We start from the raw sequence: 20,926 nt of genomic DNA, 5'->3' as shown, positions 1-20,926 counted from the left end.
ATTCCTGATAACTTGACAGAGTTTCGATATCAAGCATCATGATGTAGGGAGTTCCTAGGTGACTAGGTTTCCTACAATATTAACTAACTATGTAGGGTTAACTCAAGGGACTTGGGTAGATAGGACAAAAAGAAACTCAGCAAACAAGATTAAGCATGCAAAATAGAATGAGACTAATAAAAAAAGTAGCAAAATACAATAATAATCTAGGCAGAAAAACACATAAACTCTTACTTAAGCTTCAAGTGGGGACATGGGGAAGGGAACAAACGTCATACTAATGTTAGGTTCAGCACAAATCAATCCAAACACCAAATAAGATATGCAAACAATCAATGTCCTCTAGCAGCCAACTAAAATAGAAAATCAGCAAGGGTTTTGGAGATATAACAGTGACAACATGTCTTAAAACAATGGGTAAAAATAGGCATAAACAAAAGAGCAAAGGTTGGTTTCGATGTTAATGGGCTGCAACATATAACATGGATAAATGGAGGTGGGAGGGGTTTAGTTTAATTATTTACCTTGTTGCTGTCCTAGTCTGAGGAGAAAAGAAGTCGAAGTCCTCCAAAATAAAGAGTTGCAGTCCAACCTACTTGATGAAGAACAGCAGTCCCGATTGTTGGAGAAGTTCCAGCAGCAACCCAGTTGGGGGTTTTCTTGATGGAGATAATCTCTAATGATGGTGAACAATTTCTGCAATAGGGCAGCAGCAACAGGAAAGACAGAAAACAGAAAAGAGAGGGATGAAGGATGAGAAAGGGAGAAGGAGAATAAGAGACAGAGAGCCGTGAGAGAGAGAGGAGGCGAGAAACAAAGGGAGACCGAGAGTGAGAGATGAGAAGAGGGAGAGGGCAGCGAGAGAGAATTCGTAGGGGGATTGGGAGGCTGTTTTTCCTTCAATAATCGTCATTCATTCATTAATTTGGAACCGTGGCCAATGGCCTTACATAAATAAGAGACTAATTACTAAAAAGAAAAGAATATTCTAGGAATGCTATTTCATAAACAAAAAAACTTTCTAAAAAGAAATCAATAGGATATTTACTTAGTTTCCTAATTGACTTAAAGACTCAAATAAACAAAATCCTAGGAAATAAAACTACCAACATATCAGATTTGGTGGGGGCCACACAATCTTGGCAAAGAAAGGAAGGAGAGGACTCGATCCAGCGTTGGGAAGGCTGAATCGAAGCCTTCCTTTTCTTTTTTTTTTTTCTTCTTTCTTCTTCTTCTTCCTCCTTCTAATCCTCTGACCACAAAGAAGGTTGGGTCTTCTTCTTCCTTCGGCTGTACGTCTTGATGTCCCCATCAACTCTCCCCAGCTTGGAAGAATTCACCTCAGCTGAATTAAAGCTCATGTAATACTCAAGTAGGTCTGGGTTGAGTTGTTGGACTTCTTGCATTAAGATCCAGGTGTTGTCAATTTCCGGACGTTCACGCCACTTGACCAAGAACTCTCTAGAACCTCCAGTGTGTGTGGACACAATCCTCTCATCAAGGATTTCCTCAACTTCTTCAGTTCTTCTCGTGACCTTAGGCACAAGTGGTAATGAGGTGGGGGAAAGTGGTTGGCTTGGCTCAGAAGTCTCATCAATGTTGAAGGGGAAGTTTTCAAGGTCATCAGGATAGAAAGGGGTAAAGGTAGAGGTACTATGGTATGGGACTAGGTCTTCAACATTGAAAATATTACTGATCTCCATGCTAGCTGGCAGATCAAGAACATACGCATTGGCACCTATCCTCTTGAGTACCGTGAACGGACTTGTGCTACGAGCATGTAGCTTGCTCTCTTTTCCCCTAACAAAACGTTACGGCTTGATTCTTACCATCGCCATATCGCCCTCTTGAAACTCTTGTAGCCTTCTGCGCACATCTGCTTCGATTTGTATTGCTCATTGCTCAGTGCTATCTGTCTTCTTATACCTGCATGCAAATCATGTATATGCTGAGCAAAAGATTCAGCTGACTGGGAGGTCCTGGAACTAGACATGACTGGGATAAGGTCTATGGGTGCCCGGGGCTGGTATCCTGAACAGATCTCAAAGGGGGACAGACCAGTAGTACGGTTCTTAGAACTATTATATGCAAACTCAGCTTGGCTAAGGACTCGATCCCAACTGGTAAGGTGTTCTCCTATGAGGCAACGCAATAAATTCCCTAAGCTCCTATTGACAACCTCGGTCTGGCCATCGGTCTGAGGGTGAAAAGCGGAGGAGAAACGGAGCTTCGTGCCCACCATCCGCCATAGGGTCCTCCAAAAATGACTAGTGAACTTAACATCTCTATCGAACACTATGGTGAGGGGTAACCCATGGTACTTGACAACCTCATTAAAGAAAAGTTTGGCTACTATGGATGCATCGGAGGTCTTAGAGCATGAGATGAAATGGGCCATCTTCGAGAAGCGGTCCACAACTACATAAACAGAATCATGGCCTCTCGAAGTTCTTGGTAGACCAAGCACGAAGTCCATGCTAAGGTCTTGCCAAGGGGAATGGGGAATGGGGAACGGGTAGGGGAGTGTACAAACCCGTGTTTTGCTTTTGTTGTTTGGCGGTCTGGCATGTCCTACACTGACTCATAACTCTAGCAACATCCCTCTTCAGTTTTGGCCAAAAGAATCGGTCCTCAACGAGGGTGATGGTCTTATCGCAACCGAAGTGGCCAGCGACTCCCCTAGCATGCAATTCCCAGATCTGAAAATCTCGGAGTGAAGTCCTGGGAATGCACAACTTGCTTCCTTTAAAAAGAAAGCCCTCCCTAAGTAGGTAGTCTGAGCGGTTGACTGGGTTGCCTTCATTCAAGGAAGTGAACAGGACAGGTGGGGTATTGGTCCTTGACTCGCTCGAACCCTACAACCTCTACACTCATTGCCTAGAGAAGCACACTAGCTCGACTCCTAGCATTGGTGCGAATGAGGAACATGTTCACCTGGCTCAGTGCATCTGCAGCAGTATTCTCGACAGCAGGTCTGTGCTTGAGTACAAAAGTGTACTCTTGGAGAAACTCAACCCACTTGGCATGCCTCTGGTTAAGTTTCTTTTGGGCACTTAGGTATCTCAGAGCTTGGTGGTCAGAGAATAGCACAAATTCTTACGGTGATTGGACAACCGCATAGAATTCCTTGTCGTATGTGGAATATCGTTGCCTAGCTTCATTAAGCTTCTCACTAAAATAGGTAATAGGATGGCCCTCTTATCCTAGGACACCACTTATCCCAATACCAGATGCATCACAATTCACTTCGAAGACCTTAGAGAAATCTGAGAGGCACAGGACTGGAGCTTCAGTCATAAGCTTTTTAATCTCATTAAAGGCCTTCGTAGCACTCTTAGTCCATTGAAACTCCTTTTTCATGCAATCGATGATAGGAGACATAATGGAACTAAACCGGTAGATGAATCTTCTGTAGAAAGTGGCTAAGCCATGAAAGCATCGTACCTCATGAATGTTAGTTGGCTCAGGCCACTCTACAATCGCTCTCACTTTCTCAGGGTCAGCAGATACTCCCTGAGCTGACACAACAAATCCCAGGAAGATGACTTGATCACTCATGAAGGTGCACTTCTTGAGGTTGACATAGAGTTTCTCTTGTAAGAGTACATGAAAAACCTTCTGTAAGTGATCCAAGTGGGAAGACGGGGTCTTACTATAGATGAGGATGTCATCAAAGTAAACCACAAGGAACTTGTCAATGAATGGTTGAAGCACTTGATTCATTATCCTCATGAAGGTGCTAGGTGCATTTGACAAGCCAAAAGGCATGACTAACCACTCAAAGAGGCCATCCTTCGTCTTGAAGGCAGCCTAACCCTAATCTGGTGGTACCCGTTCTTGAGATCAATCTTCGAAAAGATCGAAGAGTTTGCCATCATATCTAATATGTCATCAAGCCTAGGGATAGGGAACCTATACTTGATGGTGATCTTATTGATGGCCCTACTATCAACACACATACGCCAGGTGCCATCTTTCTTTGGCATGAGCAAGGCAGGTACAACACACGGGCTAAGGCTTTCCCTAATGAATCCCTTCTGCAATAGTTCATCCACTTGCCGTTTGAGTTCGGCGTGTTCTTTGGGATTCATTCGGTAATGGGGTAAGTTCGGGAGAGAGGATCCTGGAACTAAGTCAATAGCGTGTTGGATGTCACGCATAGGCGGTAACTCATCAGGTAGTTCCTCAGGGAATAACCTCTCGAATTTTCTCAATAAGGGTTACACTTCTCTAGGAGCCTCAGTGAATAAGCGTGACCTATCGGTATTACTCTGTACAGCAACTAGAGCATAAATCACCCCTGACTCGTGACACTCTCCTTCAAATTGTTGTTGATTTAAAATGTTGAGTGTTTTGGTGGGGGTGTGTTTAGATGTACTTCCCTTGTGTTCTGGAACCCTAACTTCCCTAGGGGCACTGGGGGTCAGTCTGATCTTCTTCCCTTTGAACTTAAAGATATAGGTGTTAGACTTCCCATAATTGGTGACATCCCAGTCATATAAGTAAGGTCTACCTAGAATGATGTGGGCAACATCCATCTCTAGGACATCACACCACACTCGATCCTCATATCCTGCAAAGTGTAGGGGAACTAAACACCTCAGATTAATGGGAATGGTGGACTGATCAACCCAGGCAACCTTATAAGGCTTGGGGTGGGGTTCAGGTTTGAGGCCCATTCAAGCAACAACGCTCTTAGCGACCACATTCATGCAACTCCCGCTGTCTATGGCGATGCGGCAGTTCTTGCCCTGATGACATGTGTAAGTAACGAAAATATTAGTTCATCACCAATCATCGCTGCTATTAGGTTATGAGATCATGCAACGCACAATGCCGAGCTTGAGGTCACCGGCCTCCTCGGTGTCCTCATCAGATATGGTCTCATTTGGTCTATGTTCCTCATACTCATGGTCCTAAAAACCCTCTTGGTCACTTTCTTCAGGGGGTCTGCTCTCCTACATAAAGATTCCTATTGGGACACTCTGGAGAAGTGACCAAACCCATGACACTTGAAGCACTATTGTTGCCCACTACTCTTGGGTGCTTCTCCCAAAATTCCTTTATCCGTGTTGTCAAATTGCCGCTGTGGTGCAACAGGGGGTTTTGGGAATCTAGTTGAGCCTTGGGGTGGTTTTCTAAATTGGGACTCCCCAGCTTTGAAGCTCTTCCTCTGAGAATAAGTTCTCATGGAGGATTCCACCTCAAGGGCTATCCTGAAGGCCTGTGGAACGTCTCGCACCAGGTGGGGTGCCATACGAGACTGAATTTCGGAGTTGAGCCCGGTAAGGAATCTGGATAGTGTCTACTCAACATCCTCCCGAATATGGCTTCTAATTTTTAATTCATTGAACTTTCTTATGTATTCGGTCACAGTCAACTTCCCTTGCTTCAGGGTATTCATTTCATTCAACAACTGGAGCCTATAAGTGATGGGCAAAAATTCCCTCTTAAGCCGCTCTTGCATTTCTACCCAGGTGGTGATTGGCTCAAGTCTTAGGTGGTCCTCCTGGTACTCTAGGTCTGTCCAGAAGTCCTAGGTAGCTCCAATAAGCTTGAACTTAGCAAATCGGTAGCGGACTTCCTCTAGCATATCGTAGAAATCGAAGTACCTATCCATCTGCTTGATCCAATCCAAAAGGATCCTAGCATCAATCTGACCATCATAGGTAGGGGCATCTACATTAATCATCCGTCTGACATCAAAGGCCCTATCATGATACTTATAACCCTCATCATCTCCATATTAGGTTTGGCATCTTGGCAGTGGGCCTCGACCCTTACCTTGATCCCTACCACGCCTTAGGCCTTGGAAGTTATCCCCTATCTAGTCATAACCATCAGTCTGGTTATTTTCGTTTACTTCCTCAAGGTTAGGGCCTCTGCCCCTAGGTTCAGTGCCAGTTGTGTTACGGCCTTGTCGTCCATCAGGATTTTGGACACTTGTTTCGAGGGCAGCCAACTTATCAGTAAGGGCTTGGAGATGGACAGCTTGTGTCTCTTGTATGGCTTGAATGGCTTTCATGAATTCAGCCAGTTGCTCAAATTGGGTGGAGGTGCTAAGGGGGTTAGACATATCCTGGTATGCTCTACCACTACGAGTGAACATAAGGAGATGGGCAGCCAATGGTACAGTTGCCACCAAAGACTCAAGGTCTACTCAGAGTCTCCAATTGAGACAGGTAGTTAGCCCTCTCAATCTTGAGGTCAGAAATCTCCCTCTCAAGTATATGCTTTTGGAGGGAATAGCGTCCAATGTTATTTGGTCCCGCCAACTTAAGAAAGAAAAGGGTGTCCTCTAATCTATGGTATCGCTCTCTTAACTCAGACTTGACCACGGACAGATGGTGACGGAGACTAGACCTCAAAAGGTAAGACATGTAAACAAGGGACAGCAGTACCTAATTACCCTAAACCTAGACAAAACCTGGCTCTGATACCAAGATGATGTAGGGAGTTCCTAGGTGACTAGGTTTCCTACAAGATTAACTAACTAGGTAGGGTTAACTCAAGAGACTTGGGTAGATAGGACAAAAAGAAACTCAGCAAACAAGATTAAGCATGCAAAATAGAATGAGACTAATAAACAAAGTAGCAAAAAGCAATAACAATCTAGGCGGAGAAACACATAAACTCTTACTTAAGCTTCAAGTGGGGACATGAGGAAGTGAACATGGCAGCAATTATGTGTTAGGTTTAGCACAAATCAATCAAGACACTAAGCATAATAAGCAACCCACGCAGTTCTCTAAAATCAATCAACTAATAAGGTAAAACAGCAGGGATTAATTTCAGGTTTCAGCAGAAAATAGATGGCTCGAAAAATAGAGATTAATTTCATATTTCAGTGGGGGAGATAATGGGGATAATAGGCAGTCAATGGATGTGGAACAGGGGGGTTTTACTTGCATTCTTGCTGTCCTGATTTGAGAAGAAATGGAGAAACTGAAGTCCTCCAAAACAGAGGTACAATCCACCTTATTTGACGAGGAAAAAGGTCCAGCTTGATGATGTAGTCCTCAGCGGCAACCCAGGTGGGGTTTATTCAATGGAGGTGATCTCCATTTACTGTGAACAATGGCTGCAATAGTGTAGCAGCAACAGAGAAGACAAAAACAGCAAAAGAGAGAGATGAAAATCGAGATAAGAGAGAGAGTCGAGAATGAGAGAGGACGAGAGTGAGAAAAGAGAGAGACACCGAGAATGAGAGGAGATCGTGAGAGGGAGAGAGGGACGTTGGCTTTGCCTTTTTCTTTCAACAACTTTTCATTCATTCAATAAATTCATTCCGTGGCCAATGGCTTTACATAAATAAGAGACTAATTACTAAAAAGAAAAGAATATTCTAGGAATGCTATTTCATAAACAAAGAAATTTTCTAAAAAGAAATCAATAGGATATTTATTTAGTTTCCTAATTGACTTAAAGACTCAAATAAACAAAATCCTAGGAAATAAAACTACTAACATATCAGATTGGGTGGGGGCCACACAACCTTGGCAAAATCCTAGGAAATAAAACTACTAACATATCCGATTTGGTGGGGGCCACACAATCTTGGCAAAGAAAGGAAGGACAGGACTCGATCCAGCGCTGGGAATGCTGGATCGAGCCTTCCTTTTCTTTTTCTTCCTCCTTCTAATCCTCCAACCACAAAGAAGGTTGGGTCTTCTTCTTCCTTCGGCTGTATGTCTTGATGTCCCCATCAACTCTCCCAGGCTTAGAAGAATTCACCTCCGGTGAATTAAAGCTCATGTAATACTCAAGTAGGTCTGGGTTGAGTTTTTAAACTTCTTGCATTGTGATCCAGGTGTTGTCAATTTTCGGACGTCCACGCCACTTGACCAAGAACTCTCTAGAACCTCCAGTGTGTGTGGACACAATCCTCTCATCAAGGATTTCCTCAACTTCTTCAGTTCTTCTCATGACCTTAGGCACAGGTGGTAATGAGGTGGGGGGAAGTGGTTGGCTTAGCTCAGAAGTCTCATCAATGTTGAAGGGGAAGTCTTCAAGGTCATCAGGATAGAAAGGGGCAAAGGTAGAGGTACCATGTTATGGGACTAGGTCTTCAACATTGAAAATATTACTAATCTCCACGCTAGCTAGCAGACCAAGAACATACGCATTGGCACCTATCCTCTTGAGTACCTTGAACGGACTTGTGCTACGAGCATGTAGCTTGCTCGCTTTTCCCCTAACAAAACGTTGTGGCTTGATTCTTACCATCACCATATCGCCCTCTTGAAACTCTTGTAGCCTTCTGTGCACATCTGCTTTTGATTTGTATTGCTCATTGCTCAGTGCTATCTGTCTTCTTATACCTGCATGCAAATCATGTATATGCTAAGCAAAAGATTCGGTTGACTGGGAGGTCCTGGAACTAGACACGACTGGGATAAGGTCTATGGGTGCCCGGGGCTGGTATCCTGAATAGATCTCAAAGGGGGACAAACCAGTGGTACGATTCTTAGAACTATTATATGCAAACTCAACCTGGCTAAGGACTCGATCCCAACTGGTAAGGTGTTTTCCTATGAGGCAACGTAATAAATTCCCTAAGCCCCTATTGACAACCTCGGTCTGGCCATCGGTCTGAGGGTGGAAAGCGGAGGAGAAATGGAGCTTCGTGCCCATCGTCCGCCATAGGATCCACCAAAAATGACTGGTGAACTTAACATCCCTGACACTATGGTGAGGGGCAACCCATGGTACTTGACAATCTCATTAAAGAAAATTCTGGCTACTATGGATGCATCGGAGGTCTTATAGCATGGGATGAAATGGGCCATCTTCGAAAATTAGTCCACAACCACATAAATAGAATCATGGCCTCTTGAAGTTCTTGGTAGACCAAGCACGAAGTCCATGCTAAGGTTCTGCCAAGGGGAATGGGGAACGGGTAGGGGAGTGTACAATCCCGTGTTTTGCTTTTGTTGTTTGGTGGTCTGGCACGTCCTACACTAACTCTCAACTCTAGCAACATCCCTCTTCAGCCCTGGCCAAAAGAATCGGTCCTCGACGAGGGTGATGGTCTTATCTTGACCGAAATGGCCAGCGACTCCCCCAACATGCAATTCCCAGATCAGGAAATCTCGGAGTAAAGTCCTGGGAATGCACAACTTGCTTCCTTTAAAAAAGAAGCCCTCCCTAAGTAGGTAGTCCGAGCGGTTGACCGGGTTGCCTTCACTCAAGGAAGTGAATGGTTCACTAAAATCAAGACAGGTGGGGTATTGGTCCTTGACTTGCTCGAACACTACAACCTCTACACTCATTGCTTGGAGTAGCACACTAGCCCGACTCCTAGCATTGGTGCGAATGAGGAACATGTTCACCCGGCTCAGTGCATCTGCAGCAGTATTCTCGACACCAAGTCTATGCTTGAGTACAAAAGTGTACTCTTGGAGAAACTCAACCCACTTGGCATGCCCCTAATTAAGTTTCTTTTGGGCACTCATATATCTCAGAGCTTGGTGGTCAGAGAATAGCACGAATTCTTGCGGTAAAAGGTAATGTCGCCCAATAGCGCAGTGATTGGACAACCGCATAGAATTCCTTATCATATGTGGAATATTGTTGCCTAGCTTCATTAAGCTTTTCACAAAAATAGGCAATAGGGTGGCCCTCTTGTCCTAGGACACCACCTATCCCAGTACCAGATGCATCACAATTCACTTCAAAGACCTTAGAGACATCTGGGAGGCATAGGATTGGAGCTTCAGTCATAAGCTTTTTAATCTCATTAAAGGCCTTCATAGCACTCTTAGTCCATTGAAACTCCTTCTTTTTCATGCAATCAGTGATAGGAGACATAATGGAACTAAACCGGTAGATGAATCTTCTGTAGAAAGTGGCTAAGCCATGAAAACTTCGTACCTCATGAATGTTAGTTGGCTCAGGCCACTCTACAACCGCTCACTTTCTCAAGGTCAGCAGATACTCCCTGAACTGACACAACAAATCCCAAGAAGATGACTTGATCACTCATGAAGGTGCACTTCTTGAGGTTGACATAGAGTTTCTCTTGTAAGAGCACATGAAAAACCTTCTGTAAGTGATCCAAGTGGGAAGACGGGGTCTTACTATAGATGAGGATGTCATTAAAATAAACCACAAGGAACTTGCCAATGAATGGTTGAAGAATTTGATTCATTATCCTCATAAAGGTGCTAGGTGCATTTGACAAGCCAAAAGGCATGACTAACCACTCAAAGAGGCCATCCTTCTTCTTGAAGGTTGTCTTCCACTCATCTCCAGGCCTAACCCTAATCTAGGTGGTACCCGCTCTTGAGATCAATCTTCGAAAAGATCGAAGAGTTGGCCATCATATCCAACATGTCATCAAGCCTAGGGATAGGGAACCTATACTTGATGGTGATCTTATTGATGGCCCTACTGTCAACACACATACGCCAGGTGCCATCTTTCTTTAGCGTGAGCAAGGCAGGTACAACACACGGGCTAAGGCTTTCCCTAATGAATCCCTTCTGCAATAGTTCATCCACTTGTCGTTTGAGTTCGGCGTGTTCTTTGGGATTCATTCGGTAATGGGGTAAGTTCGGGAGAGAGGATCCTGGAACTAAGTCAATAGCGTGCTGAATGTCACGCATAGGCGGTAACTCATCAGGTAGTTCCTCAGGGAATAATCTCTCGAATTTCCTCAACAAGGGTTGCACTTCTCTAGGAGCCTCAATGAATAAGCGTGACCTATCGGTATTACTCTGTACGGCAACTAGAGCATAAATCACCCCTGACTCGTGACACTCTCCTTCAAATTGTTGATTTAAAATGTTGAGTGTTTTGGTGGGGGTGTGTTTGGATGTACTTTCCTTGTGTTCTGGAACCCTAACTTCCCTAGGGGCACTAGGGGTAAGTCTGATCTTCTTCCCTTTGAACTCAAAGATATAGGTGTTAGACTTTCCATAATTGGTGACATCCCGGTCATATAACTAAGGTCTACCTAGAATGATGTGGGCAACATCCATCTCTAGGACATCACACCACACTCGATCCTCATATCCTGCAAAGTGTAGGGGAACTAAACACCTCAGATTAACGGGAATGGTGGATTGATCAACCCAGGCAACCTTGTAAGGCTTGGGGTGGGGTTCAGGTTTGAGGCCCATTCGAGCAACAGAGCTCTTGGCGACCACATTCATGCTACTCCCGCTGTCTATGGAGACGTGGCAGTTCTTGCCCTGATGACATGTGTAAGTAATGAAAATATTAGTTCGTCGCCAATCATCGCTGCTCTTAGGTTGTGAGACCATGCAACGCACAATGCCGAGCTTGAGGTCACCGGCCTCCTCGGTGTCCTCATTAGATATGGTCCTCATACTCATGGTCCTGAAAACCTCTTGGTCACTTTCTTCAGGGGTCTGCTCTCCTACATAAAGATTCCTATTGGGACACTCTCTGGAGAAGTGACCAAACCCACGACACTTGAAGCACTGTTGTTGCCCACTACTCTTGGGTGCTTCTCCCAAAATTCCTTTACCCTTATTGTCAAATTGCCGCTGTGGTGCAGTAGGGGGTTTTGGGAATCCAGTTGAGCCTTGGGGTGGTTTTCTAAATTGGGACTCCCCAGCTTGAAAGCTCTTCCTCTGAGAATAAGTTCTCATGGAGGATTCCACCTCAAGGGCTATCCTGAAGACCTGTGGAACGTCTCGCACCAGGTGGGGTGACATACGAGACTGAATTTCGGAGTTGAGCCCGGTAAGGAATCTGGATAGTGTCTGCTCAACATCCTCCCGAATATGGCTTCTAATTTTCAATTCATTGAACTTGCTCATGTATTCGGTAATAGTCAACTTCTCTTGCTTCAGGGTATTCATTTCATTCAACAACTGGAGCCTATAAGTGATGGGAAAAAATTCCCTCTTGAGCCGCTCTTGCATTTCTACCCAGGTGGTGATTGGCTCAAGTCCTAGGTGGTCCTCCTGGTACTCTAGGTCTGTCCAGAAGTCCTGGGCAGCTCCAATAAGCTTGAACTTAGCAAATCGGTAGAGGACTTCCTCTAGCATATCGTAGAAATCGAAGTACCTATCCATCTGCTTGATCCAATCCAGAATGATCCTAGCATCAATCTGACCATTGTAGGTAGGGGCATCTACCTTAATCATCCGTCTGACATCAAAGCCCCTATGATGATACTTATAACCCTCATCATCTCCATATTGGATTTGGCGTCTTGGCGGTAGGCCTCGACCCCTACCTTGATCCCTATCACGCCTTAGGCCTTGGAAGTTATCCCCTATCTAGTCATAACCATCAGTCTGGTTATTTTCGTTTACTTCCTCAGGGTTAGGGCCTCTGCCCCTAGGTTCAGTGCCAGTTGTGTTACAGCTTTGCCGTCCATCAAGATTTTGGACACTTGTCTCGAGGGCAGCCAACTTATCAGTAAGGGCTTGGAGATGGACAGCTTGTGTCTCTTGTATGGCTTGAACAACTTTCATGAATTCAGCCAGTTGCTCAGATTGGGTGGAGGTGCTAAGGGGGTCAGACATATCCTGGTATGCTCTACCACTATAAGTGGACATAAGAAGATGGGCAGCCAATGGTACAGTTGCCACCAAAGACTCAAGATCTACTCAGAGTCTCAAATTGAGACAGGTAGTTAGCCCTCTCAATCTTGAGGTCAGAAATCTTCCTCTCAAGTATATGCTTTTGGAGGGAATAGCGTCCAATATTATTTGGTCCCGCCAACTTAAGAAAGAAAAGGGTGTCCTCTAATCTATGGTATCGCTCTCTTAACTTAGACTCGACCACGGACAGATGGTGACGGAGACTAGACCTCAAAAGGTAAGACATGTAAATAAGGGACAACAGTACCTAATTACCCTAAACCCAGACAAAACCTGGCTCTGATACCAAGATGATGTAGGGAGTTCCTAGGTGACTAGGTTTCCTACAAGATTAACTAACTAGGTAGGGTTAACTCAAGGGACTTGGGTAGATAGGACAAAAAGAAACTCAGTAAACAAGATTAAGCATACAAAATAGAATGAGACTAATAAACAAAGTAGCAAAAAGCAATAATAATCTAGGCGGAGAAACACATAAACTCTTACTTAAGCTCAAGTGGGGACATGGGGAAGGGAACATGGCAGAAATTATGTGTTAGGTTTAGCACAAATCAATCAAGACACTAAGCATAATAAGCAATCCGCGCAGTTCTTTGAAATCAGTCAACTAATAAGGTAAAACAGCAGGGATTAATTTCAGGTTTCAGCAGAAAATAGATGGCTCGAAAAATAGAGATTAATTTCAGATTTCAGTGGGGGAGATAATGGGGATAATAGGCAGTCAATGGATGTGGAATAGGGGGTTTTACTTACCTTCTTGCTGTCCCGATTTGAGAAGAAATGGAGAAACCGAAGTCCTCCAAAACAGAGGTACAGTCCACCTTATTTGACGAGGAAAAAGGTCCAGCTTGATGATGTAGTGCTCAGCGGCAACCCAGGTGGGTTTTATTCAATGGAGGTGATCTCCAGTTATTGTGAACAATGGCTGCAATAGTGTAGCAGCAACAGAGAAGACAAAAACAGCAAAAGAGAGAGATGAAAGTCGAGATAAGAGAGAGAGAGGACGAGAGTGAGAAAAGAGAGAGAGACCGAGAATGAGAGGAGATCGTGAGAGGGAGAGAGGGACGTTGGTTTTGCCTTTTTCTTTCAACAACTTTTCATTCATTCAATAAATTCATTCCGTGGCCAATGGTTTTACATAAATAAGAGACTAATTACTAAAAAGAAAAGAATATTGTAGGAATGCTATTTCATAAACAAAGAAATTTTCTAAAAAGAAATCAATAGGATATTTATTTAGTTTCCTAATTGACTTAAAGACTCAAAAAAACAAAATCCTAGGAAATAAAACTACTAACATATCAGATTGGGTGGGCAAAATCCTAGGAAATAAAACTACTAACATATCCGATTTGGTGGGGGCCACACAATCTTGGCAAAGAAAGGAAGGACAGGACTCGATCCAGCGCTGGGAAGGCTGGATCGAGCCTTCCTTTTCTTTTTCTTCCTCCTTCTAATCCTCCAACCACAAAGAAGGTTGGGTCTTCTAATTCCTTCGGTTGTACGTCTTGATGTCCCCATCACCTTCTATTCGGAACCTTGGTTCAAAGCCACAAGCTTCCCATATGGAAATTACAATTTCTTCCTTCTTTCTTCTCTCCTATGAAAAAGCACGCAACATCGAGAAAAATAGTTTTCTCAATATCATCTTGAATATTATCGTAGCTTATTTTTAACTTTCTATAGACATCATCATGAGGAACTTGTTTCAACATCCGATGCATGGTTTTCCATATTTCTTTATCTTTTGTGAAAGATAAATCAGAACCCAAAACCTCCAAGGCTAAGGGCAAGCCTCCCGCAGTGCGTACTATATCAACTGAAAGCTACATATAATCATCAGGAGGCTGAGCCATTGAAAAAACGTGTGAGCTGAAGAGTCGAAGACTTTCTTCGTCATTTAATTCTTTCGCCTCATATATTTTTCTATTATTTTTAATAACTCCACATAAAACGCTCTGATCTCTAGTTGTATGGTTATCTTACTTTCGGGGCCAAACCAATTGAGATCACCGGCCAATGCTTTTAATTGGGTATGATCGCCCACATCATCAAGAATGAGAAGAGTATTTGTTTTTTCAAGATTTTTTTTTATCAAACTAGTTCCTTCTCTAGAACTGGATATTTTAATTTTCTCCCCATAAATCTTTTTCAAAATTATCTTTTGCAAGAAAACCATACCATTGGGTTGTGATGCTCCCTCTCCAATGTTTTCAAGAAAACAACTCTTACTAAAGTTTCTAAAGATGCGATTGTATATGGCTATTGCGATAGCCGTCTTCCCGATGCCACCCAAACCACATATCCCTAGAAATTGAACATTCTTAGAACAGATATTTGAATATAGTAGGGATTAAACAGATTTTACCCGGGATTCCAATCCAACAGGGTGTTTAACACCAATCACGGGGACCATATTCAATCGGATCCAAGCTTGTTGAACAACTGAATTTACCAACTTTGATTGGTCCTTGCAATTAGTTCATCGAAAAAGGGAAGTCACAACTCAAAATTCAATAGGAAGTGAAATTTAAATCGTAAATTAAATAAAATATGAAGAAGTGCTTTTGAGGGGACTGGAACTTACCCATCCTGAAAAACCCATCCACTCTTGTCTCCTACCACTCGCAAAGCTTCCTTCCATCTTCGCAGAGTTTTAGGTGCCTCCTTGCAATGTCTGTGAGGCGAAATCTCAAAACATCCAGTTCGATTCTGAACGTCCGATGTCTTGACCTTGAAGAAAATGGGAAAAATGACTTGTCCATTGGTCCTTTGGCATTCTACCATCTGAGCAACCTCCTTGAGGCACCAACTACTCTCTGTGTATCTCTCAGAGAAGACAGCGATGGAGAGGTCTGAGACTTTTATTGCTTGGAGAAGCTCCCCAATATCTTCTCCTTTCCACAGATCTTTGCTGTCAATGAAAGCATGAATTCCACGAACCCTGAAAGCACTGTAAAGGTGGCCAACGAAGGTATCGAGGGTGCCTTCCCCCTCTAAAGTTGATGAACACATCATAGCTTGTTGATCCAACCCGTGACGCCATGAAGACTAAAGTAGCAGATAGACAGATGCTGCGATTATGGATTTGTTAAGGAGCTCTAATCGTGTGCGAATTGATTGACATTGGGTGAAGAAGATACATGATTATTGGAAAAATGCTTTCCTGCGAAGGAGATGAGAAAAGTGAGTGGAACAGGAAATTCTAAAGTGAACGCGCCAAAATTCGTGTCGTTGTACTGTTGTAGGGGAGAAATAAAAGTAAAAGATCCCATTCTTCTTGAATGCTCTCTCCTTCCCAAAACCACCACTTCTCATCCGACCTCTGTGGGCTTTCCAGGGGCTCGTTTCCAGGCGCATCATATGTCTTTCCAGTACTGTCTCCATTCCTCTCAGGTTCCCCATACCATTTCTAGTACTGCAACCACCTATACTGGCTTTTCTGAACCCCTGATTTCCAGACCTCCCAAGCGGGCAAGGACTATTTCCGATACCATTGACCCTTATGTGGATGTGCTCTTCAATTTCATCAACCAGGCTGCTGACCCTATACAACTTCTATCGGACCTGAATGATCGTTTCAAGGAGAAGAATACCTCCAATGTCGATACCTTGCACCAGGGGACCGAAGATGAAGCCGACCACATCTCTAGTGATCCGGGTAGAGTGCCCAAAGACCAGGTACGCATTATTTGGCTGTTTAATCCCTTCTCAACCTATCTTCTTGTTTTTTTCTGTATTACTCTGTCTCGTCTTTGCTTGGTTCCACTTTGATTCTCGTTATAAGCGCCGGCAGTTTTTTCCTAGGTAGCCACTGTGTATGTTTTTCTTTTATTTATTTCCCTTTATTTGTTTCTTTTTTCGTAGATTTCTATTATGTCCCTGTATCATTTCCAGAATTACTTGCTGTTGAATATTTCTCTGCCATTACTTTGTCTCCCTAGTTTGTATCTCTTTTATTTGCATCTACCCTCTGTGCAAAATTTTTGTGCTGTTCTTTTGTGTTGTTCTTCTTTGTATATTCATCTTTGTGAAATCATGAAGCTTTTCTGTTGGAATGTTGGGCTTTTGTTCCTCCAAGACTCTTTGCCCACTTAATACTTATTTACATAAACAACGTCCTGATATAGCTTTTTTTATGTGAAACTAAAATTAAAGATCACTCTAATTTTCTCTCTCTCCTCATGTTTTTAGCAATCTCAATTCTTCTTTTTTTCATCAATAGTGAAGGATCTCATGGCCCCAAGGGGGGGCCCTTTGGCTCCTCTACTCTAAAAACCTTCCCAACCCCCAACCCTGTACTGGTTCTTTTTTCATCTCGTTCAAATTTGATCCATGCCTTCGCTTCCTAGTTTCTTGGGGAGTGATCTGTCTCTACGCCTCCCCACAGGCTTCTACCTGATTGCAGGGGTGGCACGAGCTTTTCTCTTTCCTCTCTTCTATTTCTTATCATTTTCTCCTGATAGGGGATTTTAATGATATAATCTCTCCTTCCCAGAAATTGGGAGGAACTCCTTTTGCAATAACATCCTCTTCTAAGGCCTTAGCTGACCTTTCTTCTTTCAACCTATCTGAAATTAGTTTACCCTTTAATAGATTCACTTGGACAAACCCCCAAATCTTGTCAAAGAATGTCTTGATAGAGCTTTTGTTAATCCTTTATGGCTTTCTTTGCATCTTTATCCTTCCCTTTTCAAGCTTTCTTCCTTTGCTTCTGATCATAACCCTCTTGTTTTTCTTACTACTGCTCCAATCACTAACACCAAAAAACTCTTTCATTTTCAGCATGCTTGGTTCGCATATCCTCTTTCCATGCCTTTCTATTTTCATAGTTGGAATAATCTAAGTCAAACTGATCTACCCACGAAACTAGCTTGTTTTAGTCGTTCTCCAGAAATGGAACTATGACGTTTTCGGTCATATTTCTCACCTCAAAGATCACCTGTTCACTACCCTACTACAGGTGGAAGATCTCCCCCAACCTATGGATGACCTGACCTCGGTTCTTTCCAACAAGCTTGATTGGATTCTCCAGACTGAGAAGACCTTTTGGAAACAAAAATCTTGCAATGACTTTCTTATCCATGGGGATAGGAACACAAAATTTTTTCATACTGTGACCAATGTTAATCAACATCACCGAAAGATCTCTTTCATCATCATTGAGGATGGAACCCAACTAGAAAAACCTGCTCTCATTGCCAAGGAATTTGCATCCTTTTGGCAGAACATTTTTACTACTTCTAACCCCCTTGACCCAACCTTCATTGAATGTCTGTTCCCCTAGTGCACTGATCTATTGCCACAATTCCAATCCCTTATTTCTATTCCTTCTACTGATAAAACTCGTTCTGCTCTTTTCTCGATTGGGGCCTTTAAAGCCCCTGGGGTTGATGGCTTTCAGGCTGTTTTTTTTTCAAAAATTTTGGCCTTTAGTATCTAACGATGTCATCACCTTTGTCCAGCAATTTTTCACCACTACTTCTCCTCCTCCAGGAACAAACCACACCCTTCTTTGTCTTATTCCCAAAAAAGACAATGCCTCCTTGGTCTCTGACTACCGCCCCATTAGCCTTTGCAATGTGACTTAGAAGATTGTGGCAAAATTTATTGCCACCCGCCTTAAAGCCTTTTTACCGTCTCTAATCTCCCCTTGCCAAGCAGCCTTTGTTCCTAATCGTCAAATATCTGACAATGTTCTCATCGCTTAGGAAATCTTCCATTGTCTCAAACACAAGCAGAAAGGTAAATTAAGCTATGTGGCTATTAAATTAGACATGGCCAAAGCCTACGACCGGGTCGAATGGAATTTTTTATTATCCATTTTTGATTTCTTAGGATGTGGATCCCATTGGCATAACCTTATCAACACTCTTGTCTCCACATCCTCTTTTTCCATCAAGCTTAATGGTAGTGTTTTCCATGTCTTTAATGCCTCTAGAGGTTTGCGTCAAGGATGTCCGCTTAGCCCCTTCTTATTTTATTTGTGGTGGAAGGACTGTCTAAACTTTTAAATAGCCACATGAAGCTAAATTTATTTAAAGGAATCAAAATTTCCAGAAATGCTCCAGAAATTACTCATTTGTTTTTTGCGGATGACACCTTTATTTTTTGTCACGCCACGCATGAGGATTTATCTACCATTAAATGTATTATGGATCTTTTCGCTGACTTGTCTAGTTTGACCATCAACCTTTCAAAAAGTGGACTTACTTTCAGCTCCAATGTTAAGCCGGATGATCGCAAGTCCTTTTGTTGCTCTATTGGCATAAACATTCAATTTACCTTGGTACCAATCTGTTCCACTCTAGATCTATCTGTGCAAATTTTAATAATCTTCTTCGTAGAGTGGAAAATAAGCTTAGTACTTGGAAAGCATCACTTCTCTCTTTTGCTGGACGGCAGGTACTTATTCAGTTGGCTCTTTCATCTATTCCTTCTTATGTAATATCATGTTTCTCTATTTCAAAAACTATTTGTAGGAAACTGGATTCATATATTCCCATTTTTGGACTGGTGACTCACCCACTCATCGTAAGGCCCACCTTATTGGTTGGAAGAAATTGTGTAGGCCTAAGGCTGTTGGGGGCCTTGGCTTTAGAGATTGACATACCCAAAATAAGGCCCTTATCAAACTTGGATGGAGACTACTCAATAATCCACAAAACCTTTGGGTGCATCTTTTACGAGCCAAGTATTTCCATCATAGATTTGTCTTTGATCCCAAAACCCTTAAATCCAGGGGCTTCCCTTGTTGGAATGCCATCACTAGTATTCTCCCTACCCTTAAATCTATGATTTATAGGAAAATAGGGAATGGAAATAATACTTACTTTTGGACGGACCCTTGGATTTTCCAACATCACACTCTAATTTCTATTGCTCAGTACATTGATCACAGTAACTCCACTCAGGCATCACTGGTAAGTCATGTTATGATAGGTAATGGTTGGAACTCTAATCTTTTGCAATCTCTATTGCCTTCTCATATATCACAAATAATTCTTCAACTTTCCATCCATGCCTATGATGATAATTGTGATCAATGGTGGTGCTATCTCTCTAAAAATGGCAGTTCAACAACCAAGACAGCAGCTAGATAGCTTTGCACTCATTCTAGTACTAACACTACTGGATGCTCCTACAAGTGTTCATGCTCATTGCCTTGCTCACATTGGTGGCATTATCTTTAGAAACTTATAATTCACCAAAATTTAAGTTGTTCTTTTGGCGATTGCTACTGCAAGGACTAACTACCAAAGAACACTTGAACAAATGGCTGAATATAGACTCCACTTGTAGTCTATGTCATAACCTGTAGCATGTATTTTTCTCCTGCGAGATTACTCAACGAATATGGGCTTCTGGTCTTCTTTTTTTTTCGACCTTCTAGCCTTCCCTTTACATCTGTTGACCAGCTAATTGTGTATCTTTATAATTCTAGCAACTTGTCTATGTCTGAATTAACCTCTTTATTTATTGTTCTAATTACTACATGTTATTTCTTATGGATGCATAGAAACAAGGTTACTTTAGGGATTGCCTCCCCCTCACTTGGCAGTGTCATCCAACAAGTGCAGCATTGGACTGCATCATTCCAACTCTTGTCAAAAAATCAGCCAATGGAACAGCCAATACATTTCCTACAGACTCAACAACCTACTTCCATAGGGCACCTAATACAATTTTTATAACAGCTGTTTCTGATACATCTTTAAACATTTCTCGTTGGGCACTATCAGTCTCCTCTCATTCTGGTTGCTTACTCTCTCTTACTGATTTTGTCATGATAGGAGAGGGTACTGATGCCGTAGCAATGGGACTGCTAATTGGGCTCTAGGAATTTAACTCAAAGAAGGGGTTTTTGACAAAATCTTAACAGAATTACCTGAGCTCTCTAGCTTAGTCTTTATAGATAATTTTTTGAAGCGGCATTGGCATACTTTTGGTTGGCAACTGACTATGGACAGTCTTTTTTCTAAAACCCAATGTTTTGTTGCCGATTCCCCATATCTTGGAGTTTTGAAATCTTGGGCATACCAAGCACTGAAATGTAAATGTCGTTATGTACATTTTATCTCAAGTAATAGTTTTTTTTTTTCTTGAATAAAAAAAAAAAAAAAGGTGAAATTAGAAAACAGAGATGAGAGCGAGAAGCAAGGTTTTAAAACTTGGTATCCGTCACAATCAAAATGGATATGATATGGATCGGTATCGGTAAAGATTGGTCAAGTATCGGTTAAGGATCGAAAAATCGTACAGTTTTTCCGAATCGGTCATGGTATCGGCTAGGATCGGTAATTTTTTTTTTTAAATCTAAAAAAATCCAGAAAAATGAAAAAACC

At 42.6% G+C, this 20,926-nt stretch overlaps 2 protein-coding genes across 2 annotated transcripts; one reads left to right on the top strand and one right to left on the bottom strand.

Annotated features, from left to right (window-relative positions):
• Positions 1-12,648: 12,648 nt before the first annotated feature.
• On the bottom strand, positions 12,649-15,599 carry LOC122059020 (disease resistance protein L6-like). The gene is made up of 2 exons (XM_042621730.1): positions 15,169-15,599; positions 12,649-12,904 (listed from the first exon to the last, which is right to left on the bottom strand). The coding sequence occupies exons 1-2, from the start codon at positions 15,597-15,599 to the stop codon at positions 12,838-12,840; spliced, it is 498 nt and encodes a 165-aa protein (XP_042477664.1). The 3' UTR covers positions 12,649-12,837.
• Positions 15,600-15,758: 159 nt separating this feature from the next.
• Positions 15,759-20,066, top strand: LOC122059010. The gene is made up of 2 exons (XM_042621721.1): positions 15,759-16,262; positions 19,729-20,066. Exons 1-2 carry the CDS (start codon positions 15,759-15,761, stop codon positions 19,900-19,902), a joined length of 678 nt encoding a protein of 225 aa, XP_042477655.1. The 3' UTR covers positions 19,903-20,066.
• The last annotated feature ends 860 nt before the right edge of the window (positions 20,067-20,926 follow it).

Source organism: Macadamia integrifolia, chromosome 2, assembly GCF_013358625.1.
Source record: "Macadamia integrifolia cultivar HAES 741 chromosome 2, SCU_Mint_v3, whole genome shotgun sequence".
Classification (NCBI taxonomy): Eukaryota; Viridiplantae; Streptophyta; class Magnoliopsida; order Proteales; family Proteaceae; genus Macadamia; species Macadamia integrifolia.
This window is presented reverse-complemented; position numbering and strand designations above follow the sequence as displayed.

Coding starts and splice junctions, on each gene's coding strand:
- LOC122059020 (XM_042621730.1), bottom strand. CDS start 15,599: ATGATGTGTTCATCAACTTTAGAGGGGGAAGGCACCCTCGATACCTTC. Junction 12,905..15,168: donor GGATGGGTTTTTCAGGATGG/GTAAGTTCCAGT, acceptor TTAATCTTGTAG/GAAACCTAGTCACCTAGGAA.
- LOC122059010 (XM_042621721.1), top strand. CDS start 15,759: ATGAGAAAAGTGAGTGGAACAGGAAATTCTAAAGTGAACGCGCCAAAA. Junction 16,263..19,728: donor GTAGAGTGCCCAAAGACCAG/GTACGCATTATT, acceptor ATGCTCCTACAA/GTGTTCATGCTCATTGCCTT.